This window comes from Ictidomys tridecemlineatus, chromosome 4 (genome assembly GCF_052094955.1).
Source record: "Ictidomys tridecemlineatus isolate mIctTri1 chromosome 4, mIctTri1.hap1, whole genome shotgun sequence".
Taxonomy (NCBI): Eukaryota; Metazoa; Chordata; class Mammalia; order Rodentia; family Sciuridae; genus Ictidomys; species Ictidomys tridecemlineatus.
Window position 1 is genome coordinate 11,441,638 of NC_135480.1, and position 10,414 is coordinate 11,452,051.

Sequence of the window (10,414 nt, forward strand, 5' to 3'; positions counted from 1 at the left end):
CCCGGGACTGCATTTCCCAGGCGGCCTCGCGCGCCACCGGAAGTGCTGTGAGCCTATAAGAGCGGGAGGCGGCGCCGGGCGCTGCACTGCCAGCTGAACCGGGCTTGCCGGGGAGTCGGACCTCTACCTTCCAGGACACTGGGGAGTGGCGGTTCTGGTGTTGGGCTGAGAGGCGAGTTTCGGAGTCCCCGGCCCCGTGGCGTCCCACTGTGGTTAGGGGTGAGAAAGAGCCCGGGGTGGGAGTTAAGGGACCTGGGTTCCACTGCTGACTCCGCTACTACCACTACCTCCTCTCGCGCTGTCGCGACCCCTCGCTTGGCCTCAGTTTTCCCTTTTAGGAAATGGACTCTCTTCTCCGTACCCTTCCTTCCACAGCTGGTGGTAATAAAAGGCACGAACGCTTTCGGAAGCCTCAAAAAGCTGGCGGAGCCCGCACACCTGTTATTCACCCAAGATTTGCTGGGACCGATCGCCTAGCAGAGGAGTCAGAATAGGGCCCCTGGGTGCCTAGAATGGTTAGACCTGACGCAGTCTGAAGGACTGTCTGTGATCCGTGGTGCTAAGGAGGACTTTGCTTACCTACCTCCAGGCTGGAATATTGGGCTACACACTCCTGAATCCCAACTTACGAAGCTACCTTTGGAAGTAAGGAGTCCTAGGAGCTGAGGAGGAGTAAACCACAGTGCCTGTACCAGCTCAGCCGGTCGCCTTGGCCAAGTCACTTTCCTTCTTTAGGCACCAGTGTTAACAGTGTTTTTGATCTGTTAAGATAAAGGGTTAGGGCTTGAACCCAAGGTTTGGGTTTCAGAATTTTTTTCCCCCCAGTACTGGTGATGGAACAAGGGGCGTGCTACCTCTGAGCTACATCCCCAGCACTTTTATAATTTAATTTTGAGACAGGGCCTTACTAAATTGTGGAGACTGACCTCAAACTTGGGATCCTCCTGCCTCAGCTTCTGGAGTGTTGAGATTACAGGCATATGCCATCACACTAGGCTTGAGTTTTAGGATTTTTAAAAGCCCCCCTATCCATCTATGAAGGAAAAGCAACAAACTGACTCTCTGTCCCTTCATCTGTGGTTGTAAATTATAAAAGTAACATTACAGGAGTTTGAAATAGAGCTTTGTCCTAAGATTAAGGGTTGAATGGTGAATGGGCAATACTTCTTTCTTCTTTGGTACTGGGGATTCAACTCAGGGGAGCTTTACCACTGAGCTACATTACAGATCTTTTTATTTTGAGAGAGGATTTCACTATGTTGCTTAGGGTTTTGCTAAATTGCCCAGCCAGCCCCCAACTGCAGTCCTCCTCCCTCAAGTTCTCCAGTCTCTGGGATTAAGGCATATGTGCCACTGTGCCTGGAGTAGATACTCATTTCTAACTTCTAGGCCTGATCCTGGTTTAGCTCAGTCTAGGGGAATGCTTTCTGCCAAGGAATTAAGGAAAGTATTGGATTAATGAATAGACTCCTTTGATCAGAGTCAATAAACTATAACCCACAGGCCAAATCTGGCCTTCCTGAATGGTTTTTACATGTTTAAATGACTGAAAAAAATTTAAAGGGTAGACTTTGTGATACATGAAAATCATGAAACTCAGATTTTAGTGCCCATAAATAAAGTGTTATTGGAACCCAGTAATGCTTATTTGCTAAGTTATTGTCTGTGGCTGCTCTGCACTACATCAGCAAAGTTCATGACATGGTTGTGACAAAGACCATATGTCCTGCAAAGCCTAAAATATATATTACTTTGTTCTTGCATAAGAGTTTACTAACTCCTACCTTAGGAAGGGGCTCTGTGCAGTGAGGGCAGAACAGGAATGACAGGCACATTCTGGAGTCCTAGCCCAGCCTGCTGTATTACAGCATTTGCATCTAATTTTCACTGCATCCTTCATTTCTTCTGCTTTTGCACTTTCAGGAAGGAGGGCTCTCCTGTGTATTATGAGCAAAGCAGTTTTAAGTTTCCTGCCTTCTATCAGGAAAGTGTCATCATTGTGTCAGAGAGCAGTAAGTAATCTAGGACTTCTAGGGATAGGGATACAGTCCCTTTTGGATTATATTTCTTTACAAAGGAAAAAAATGTAGAAAGAGATACTGTCAGATAGATGGATCCTGCTGACTGAGAGCTCCTTAATGCTGACTTAACATTTCACCAATGGAGTGGAAGGTGTGTTAGCTAAACATGTGGTGACCTAAAGCTTCCTCTGCCTTTGCAGGAATTGGGGAGGCAGCTCTGAGACTGGGTAGCAAATCTTTGAGCTTATTAGTTGAGTCATGAAGCTGGGTGGCATGAGTTTTCTCCTGCCAGCCTTCCTCAAGGAAGCTTGTTTTTCTTCCCTGCCTCAGACCTTAGTCTCTCAAAGATCACTGCTAACTTGGATCATTTTGTAAGAGTCTGTGTCTGTTCCTGCTTAGATGGATGCCCGACGTGGCATGTAATCAGGGCTATGGAGAGGACTAGACAAATGCCAGGACCATGAGCTTTAGATCTTGTTTTGGTATTTTTTGGTACCAGGAACTGAACTCAGGAATGATTAGCCATAGCCACATCCCCAGTTCCCCCTTCCTTTTTTTCCCCCTTATATATTTTATTTAGAGATGGGTCTCAGTAGATTGCTTACGGCCTCACTAAGTTGCTGGGGCTGGCTTTGAACTTGTGATCTTCCTGCCTCAGCCTCCCAAGCCACTGGGGTTATAGGCATGCACCACTGCACCTAGCTCTAGGTTTTTTTTTTTTTAAATATACAAATATACATATTTTTAATTGTAGATGGATACAATATATTTATTTTGTTTTATGTATTTTTGCGTGATGCTGAGGATTGAACCCAGGGCTTCACACATGTGAGGCAAGTGCTCTATAAATCCAGCCCTAGGTTTTTGTTTTTTGAGATGAGGTCTCACTGTGTGACCCAGGCTGTCCTGGAACTTCTTTGCTCAAATGATCCTTCTGCCTTAACCTCCCCAGGCAAGTGCCACAGCACCCAGCTACCATACATATTTTTGTTAGGATAAAAATCCTATGACAGCAATAACTAAGAAGAGTTATAATGCTTGGCTCTCATATTTTTTTAAAATATTTTTTAAACTGTAGATGAACATGATACCTTTATTTATTTTTATGTGGTGCTGAGGATTGAACCCAGGGTTTCACACATGCAAGGCGAGCGCTCTACCACTGAGCCACAACTCCAGCCCTCATGATGTCTTTATATGTTTCTTCACTTGGACTGACAACCTATGGTCAAGGGGAGATTATGGAGCTATTGGCCTTGGAGACAGGCAAATAGGGCTTTGAAACTCTGCCCACTTACTGGGTCCTGTGCTCATTACTTCTTCTTTCTGAGCCTTGTTTCCTCATGTGTATGAGAGGGGTGACTCTCCTCACAGGGCTGTCAGGAGGAGTAAATGGGACGTGTGTAGATCTGGTGCTCAGTAAAGCTCAATAAATAGTTTTCTTATTGCTGTGCTTTTCTTTCAGATGAAAACAAGTCCTGCAAACGTTAAGTGTTTTGCTTAAGGTGCGCAGTTTGTAAGAATCAGAGGCCATCCATCCCTGTCGTCAGCCTACTGCTGGGTCTAAAGGTGATGAACCAGGGGTTGTCCCTCCTTGGGAGTTATTGGCTGTTTCTTCTCTCTGTTAGCTGGTTTAGAGGGAGGGACCTCAACTGAAGGAACTACAGTATTGTCTTCTTGGTGCGAGTCCATGGGACAGGATGACAGCCTGGAAGTCTGGGCCCATGCTGGCCACGTTTGCTGGAAGCAGGGCAGGGCTGGTCCTGTGCCTGTGCCTTTGCCTGCTTTTTTGTTTGTTTGTTTGTTTTAGCACTGAGGGTGGAACCCAGGGCCTCACACACGCTAGGCAAGGGCTCTACCACTGAGCTGTACACCATGTCTTCTACTTGGCTTTCAGGAGCCAACTTCTCAGAGGTGTTAATATTAACCAGGCCTGAACCCAAAGTTGGTTTCTGAGTTTATCAAGTACACACGGAAATCTCAAAATAAACCTCTTGCTTTCTAGACCATGAGTTCTTGGTTCCTCTTTTCTCCTCTGGACTTTCCCTAGTGGATGAGAAAGCAGAAGTCTCAGGCCTGAAAACAGCTGAGTGGTATCACTCAATTCACGGAATGAAGTGTGAGGATCCAGGTGAAGGCGTGATCATACCTCCCCAGTGGGCATTAGCCCCAAGGAATACTCCATCTGGGGAGGAAGAACTTCCCTTTTGTTTTCTTTTTGCGGTACTGAGAATTGAACTCAGGGGTACTCCACCACTGAGCTACATCCTAGCCTTTTTATTTTATTTTTGAGACATGGTCTTATTAATTTGCCTAGGCTAGTGTCAAACTTGAGATCCTCTTACATCAGCCTTCTGATTCAAGCATATCTGTCTTGAAATATAATTTTTTTATCACAAACAGGATGCTCAAAATGTTCAAATATACAAATACTTCAAAATTCAAAAATCTCTGAAATCTGAAACGCTTCTGCTTCCAGCCTGTAGTGTGTATACCCCTTTCAGGTCGTGCTGTTAGAAGTCAGGGCTTGGGCATTTGCAGTCTGGTCTGGATTTTGATTCTTGTTTCTTCTTGCCTGGGTTGGTTCTGGTGAGGGGAAACTAATCCCAGGGTTCTGGACCAGGCCTTGTCATCCAGCTCAAGCTTGCTGCTCTGTACACTGCCAGTGCTGGGGTGGGGCCTCACTCATTTCTGTAACTAGACATGGAGTCCACTTTGCCTTTGAGCCCTTATGGGGGTGGTACCCAGGCTGATGGTAGGGGAACTGAAGCAAAAAGTTTCCATACCATGGGCCAAGAGAGAGGTCAGTGTTATTTCTGCTAGTTGGTGTGTGAGATACACCTCAGCCAGCAGTGACATGTGATTTCTGCTTCTAGGAGTTCTTAATCAGAATGGCTTCAGGACAGTTTTACCTGTCCTGCCTTGTGCTGGGATCCCTGGGCTCAATGTGCATCCTCTTCACTGTCTATTGGATGCAGTACTGGCGTGGTGGCTTTGCCTGGGATGGCAGCATACACATGTTCAACTGGCACCCAGTGCTCATGGTGTCTGGCATGGTGGTACTCTATGGAGCTGGTGAGTAAGAGGTTGGTATGGGAGGTATGATGGAGCCCAGGCTGGACAGGTCAGCAGTTCCCCTCTCCCAAGGCTGGCCTTTGTCAGTGTTGGGTTTGAGGCTGTTGGGGTAGAGTGGGTTGGAGTGCCACTGGGTCCATTTAGGGGAGGAAATGGTAAGAGTAGGGCATCTCAGAAGAGCAGCTTCACAGATACACTGGGACAAGTGTCAGCAAACTTTCTGTGAACGGCTAGAAAGTAAATATTTCAGGCTTTGCCAGCCATTCATCTATATCACAACTACTTAGCTCTGCCATTGTATTATATGAGTAGCCACAGAAGAAATAGAAACAGGTCAGAAGCTTCCAACTACACTAGAAGCTGAGGAAGAGGATCATAAGTTCAAGGCCAGCCTAGCAACTTAGTCAGAGCCAGTCTCGAAATTTTGAAAAAGGAGTGGGGATATAACTGAGTGTTGGAGTACTTTCAGAACTTGTGTGAGGTCCTGCATTCAATCCCTAGTACTACAAAAGAAAAAAGAAAGAAAGAAAGAAAATACATAAGCAAACAAGCAGCATGGCTGTGAATCCAGTAAAACTTTATAAAAATAGGCAGCAGGTGGGAGTGGGCCTGTGAGCTATGATGGCTGACTCCTGCTCTAAGGCTAATGCTCCCCTGGCATAGGCAGGCCCCCAGCTGAGGCACTTGCTTACTCTTCCAGGATGCGTCTTTGCCTCATTGAAATCTTTGCCTTATAAAATGGGAAGTGAGCCTCATTTCCCCCACTGTAAATGGTAATATCATGATGTTAATAATAGCAGCTTATCATGTGCACTTCATGTATCATCTGTTTTGTTTTTACTAATTTGTGGGGTGGCGTCTATTGTCTCCATTTGATAAGTAAAGAAACAGAAAGGAGAGGCCCAACAGCCAAGAGGCAGAGCCTGGATTTTTTTCCCAGTGCTGGGGATGGAACTCAGGACCTCATGCATGCCAGGCAAGCGCTCTTCCACTGAGTTCACCCCCAGCCCTTTGTATTTTCAAGACAGAGTCTTGCTAAGTTGTCCTGGCTGGCCTCAAACTTGTGATGCTCCTGAATCTCTGGGCTGACTGCTGTGTGCCACTGTACTTGTGGCCCCTTACTCTTTAACTGGCTCTTCTCTCCTCCCTTCATGGCTGCCCCACAAATAATGGGAAGGTGATAGATGCTGAAGACTCGATGCCAGTATCCTAGCATTTCCTCCTCCCCTCGTTGGGAGGCTGGGTGGGATCACCTCAGGGTGATTTCCCTGAAGTGTGGCTGAGCACAGGGGACTGAGGCTGAGCCCCAGGACTGCTTTGTCTCCTGCAGCATCGTTGGTGTACCGCCTGCCTCAGTCATGGGTGGGACCCAAGCTGCCCTGGAAACTCCTCCATGCGGCCCTGCACCTGATGGCCTTTATCCTCACTGTTGTGGGGCTGGTTGCTGTCTTTCAATTTCACAGCCACTCAAATATCGCCCACCTCTACTCCCTGCACAGCTGGCTGGGTATCACCACCGTCATTCTCTTCGCCTGCCAGGTGGGTCATCACCACCCGCTTCCTTTGGGTTCTTTGGGGGTTACTAGCAGCAACTCCAGATAGTCCCTCTGCTCACTGCCTGGAGAGGGTCCTGCTGGGCACCCCCTGTAGACTTGGCAGACTACATGGCTGGCGAGCTGGTGCCTCCTGCGCTTGCCCTGTTCCTTAAAGCCATCATGCAGCCTGTGTGCTACCCCAGAGCCCTCTGGGCCAATTTTGTCATAGCATGTACCATGCTAACTCTGATCAGCCACCTCCTTTCTGCTTTGCTCACTCCTGTGTCTCTTTGAACCAGAAGCAACTGTAGAAGTGGTTTCTGTATTCCAATCAGTCCTGCACTAGAGAGGAGTTTATGAGCAAGGACTGGCAAGAAGCAGACAGTTGAGGATGACTGGGTTTGCTGGGAGAGCAGGACTGGAGCTAAGGGTTTCCTGTACCGTTCTTGCTGCTTGTGTAATAGAAACAGACAGCCCACATGAGTGGCAAAGGATGGTGGTGGGGCAATGCTGGTGGGAAAGAAGGGCCAAGCAACAGTGATGGGCAGGAAGTGCTCGTGGGGTGGATGAGCTGGTGCATCTCATCACACATGGTGTAGTCAGGGACTTCCTTCTTGTGTCTGCAGTGGTCCCTGGGCTTTGCCATCTTCCTCCTGCCCTGGGCATCCCTGTGGCTGCGCAGCCTCCTGAAACCGATCCACGTCTTCTTTGGAGCTGCCATCCTTTGTCTGTCTGTTGCATCTGTCATTTCCGGCATTAATGAGAAGCTTTTCTTCAGTTTGTGAGTGCTCTGGGGTCCCACCTCTTAAGACAGAGGGGAGGCAAGAGGGTTTTCAGAAAATGCACTGTATAATCAATCATAGGACCCCCCCCTACACACACACGGGGCTGGGCCTATTCCCGATCTGGAAGATGAGAGAATTGGTATTTAAATTGAGACTGGTAAATTGATCAACAAATATTTATTATCAGGTTGATTTATTACCTATTCTGGTTCAGAAACTGTTCTAATTGCCTTACATCTAATCCTCTCAACTGCCCTATGACATTGGTGATGATGTCATGTCACCAATGAGAGCACTGAGGCACAAAGAAACTAAGTAACTTACTAGGAATGCACAGCCAATAAGTGGCAGAACTGGGATTCACTGCTGCCCACTCTTTTGAGGTGGGGGGCATGGTGAAAAGCAAATAAGAGGCTGAGAGGTAGCTGAGTGGTAGAGCATGTGCCTATAAGCACAAGACCCTGGGTTCAATTCCCAGGCCTGCAAAAAATAAATAAGTAAATAAATAAGTAAGATTGAGGTCAGCCCTGGGTTTAGATCCTGGCTGTCTTATTTACTGGTTATGTAACTCTGGGTGAGTTAATTTTATCCCTTTGAACTTCAGTTTCCTGATAAGTCAAAAGTATTATATAGAGTTTTGTTATTATAGCAGGGACTTAAAAAGTATGTTAAAATTCCAGGTCACAAGTGGTCCCGAGAAGCTTTTGTTTCCTCTTTTAGTAGCATCAAGTCTCCCCTGGGGCAAAACCAGGTAGAAAAGTCTCTTGAGGACCCACATTGTCTTGTCATCTTTAGGAAAAATGCCACCAAGCCATATGCCAGCCTGCCCAGTGAGGCTGTCTTTGCCAATTGCACTGGGCTGCTGGTGGTGGCCTTTGGGCTGCTGGTTCTCTACGTCCTTCTGGCTTCATCCTGGAAACGCCCAGAACCAGGGATCCTGACTGACAGACAGGTATGGCTGCTTGTCCTCCGTTCCAGGGTGAGGTGCGAATAGGGCCAGTGTAGAGAAGGACCAACCAGGAAGGACGTGGGCCTTGCTGTGAAGACAGGTCCACTAGTCTGGTGAGAAGCCATGTGGCTTGATGGTGGAATTAGGGTGGTTGACAGGGACAGTGGTTTCAGAGCAGCATATCCCAGTAGTGTGGCTGTCCAGGCTCAGCACCTCTCAGAATTCCAACCCCCACCCCAATTCCTGTAGCGCTAAGAGATGAGGTACGCATGGCTTTACCTTCCCTAAGGAAGTTCCTGAATATGATAAAGGCATGTAGTAACTTCTTCTGTGACAGTTTTGGGGCTAGGTTAGTGGGACTGGTGCTTGGTGACAAGTTGGGTGCTTGTAGCAAGTCTTGCCTGTTCTTGGGCTTCTGATGGTTGGAGGGTGTTAGGGTGTGGACCAGACTTGAGGACTTCGGGGCTTTCCTAAGAGATCTGGTGGCTTGGGCAGGGTCACCCTGCAAGTTGGGGGTCTCTATGAGCAGCTCAGGCCTGCTGTGACTCCTGCAGGTCAGGGGCAGTCTTAACTCCTGTGCTCTGCCTTCTTTCCAGCCCTTGTTGCATGACGGGGAGTGAGCCGGGGTGTCCCAGGAACAGTCAGCAGTTGATCTGTCCTCGCTTCAGAAGCTCTGCTCCACCTGAGCTCCCGGCTGGTCTCAGCAACAGACTTTCTTTGGGACCTGGGTTCAAACTTCTCTTTGCCTTGGTGTCAGGCCTGCTGTCTCCAGCCACTCACTGCCCATTTGCTTTTCTTGGTGGCTTTGGCTTCTCGGCGTTGACTTCAGGGCCTGCGTTTGCACAAGCCCTCCTTACCCCAGCCACTCCTGCTGTGTCTGCAGAAGTCCAGCTGGTTTCCCCTTTAAACTGTTAGGGATGTGGCAGAAAATCCCAACAGCTTGGAAAAACTGGGACTTAACTGCAGCCCTAAAGTGGGCCTTGAGGAAGGTCCGGCTTTCCCGTTGAAGGCATGCATTTCAGTCAGGCCACCCACCAGAGAGCCGGCTTTATCTGCTGTCACCCATCCAGCCCTGGCCGGGTGTGCACCTGGTGGAGGGTGACCAAAGAAGCAGATCTGTGGAGAAGCCTGAGGGAGGGGGGTGTTGGTTGCTCTGAGATAGTCTGTATGGTATTTTGACCCTATGGCTCCACCTCTTCTAGCTGCTGCTCCAGCTGGGGCCTGGATCTCGCCCTTCTCCTGTGACTTACATGCCTGTCTCCACCAGGCAGCCCCACGAGCCCTGGTAACCTGCTGTCCCAAGAACAGACTACCTGTCACTCAGAATCCTAAGAGTGATGAGTAGCAGAGATTTCCTGGCCCCCTTTTCCTCCCTTGTTGGCAGGCCCAGCCTGTTCTCCTGGCAGGGCCCCAGCCCAGCTGATTCTCCCCTCCAGCTCACCATGAAGCGGGCCAGCATGGCACAGCACTGTGCCCAGCAGTGCCCCCAGAGCCATCACCACCTTTGGAGGAGATTCTTGCTAAATACCAGGTGCTCCTGCTCCAGTGGTGCTTGCCCAGGTAGACCTAGCCTCCTGTGGCATGCTGCAGCCCAAGCTTTGCTCTTCTGAGGAGAAAGTGGGTGGAGAGGTGCTGGCATGTGGCTCTTCTTGGATCTCCAAATAAGCCCTGCAGGTCCCAGGCTCCAGACTTCTGTGCTTAGTAGATAAGGATGAGGCTTGGGGTTTGCAGCCCTGTGCTCCCTGGAAGGTAGCCACCAGGTTGTTTACCCCAGTCTCCATTGCCAGATGTTGGCAGAAGGCTTGTGACTGGACTTCCTGGTTGGATGAAAACTTCAGTGCTGCTGGGATGACTGCCAGGCTCCTGGGTCATGAGCAGTTCCCTGTCTCCATATGAGTGGGCATTTTACTTGTTATTGAAGCTTGATTTCCATTAAATGTTTTTAAGAATCAAAGGTCATCATCGTCTGTTCAGGTTGCTTTAACAAATACCATGAATTGAATGGCTTCAGAAAACGTTATTAGGCTGGGTGTGGTGGCACATGTTTGT

The 10,414-nt window shown here is 48.6% G+C and overlaps 1 protein-coding gene across 3 annotated transcripts; it reads left to right on the plus strand.

The window, feature by feature from the left end:
• Positions 1 to 20: 20 nt before the first annotated feature.
• Positions 21 to 10,319, plus strand: Cyb561a3 (cytochrome b561 family member A3). Of its 3 annotated transcripts, none has more exons than XM_078045924.1 (7): positions 21 to 172; positions 3,487 to 3,590; positions 4,898 to 5,096; positions 6,427 to 6,635; positions 7,258 to 7,412; positions 8,212 to 8,368; positions 8,962 to 10,319. In XM_078045924.1, the coding sequence occupies exons 3-7, from the start codon at positions 4,913 to 4,915 to the stop codon at positions 8,983 to 8,985; spliced, it is 729 nt and encodes a 242-aa protein (XP_077902050.1). In that variant the 5' UTR covers positions 21 to 172; positions 3,487 to 3,590; positions 4,898 to 4,912; the 3' UTR covers positions 8,986 to 10,319. The 3 variants fall into 3 exon arrangements, with proteins under 3 accessions (XP_077902050.1, XP_005331582.1, XP_077902051.1); XM_005331525.5 differs by having other exon boundaries at positions 64 to 219; XM_078045925.1 differs by lacking the exon at positions 21 to 172 and adding an exon at positions 1,735 to 2,012.
• Positions 10,320 to 10,414: the final 95 nt, after the last annotated feature.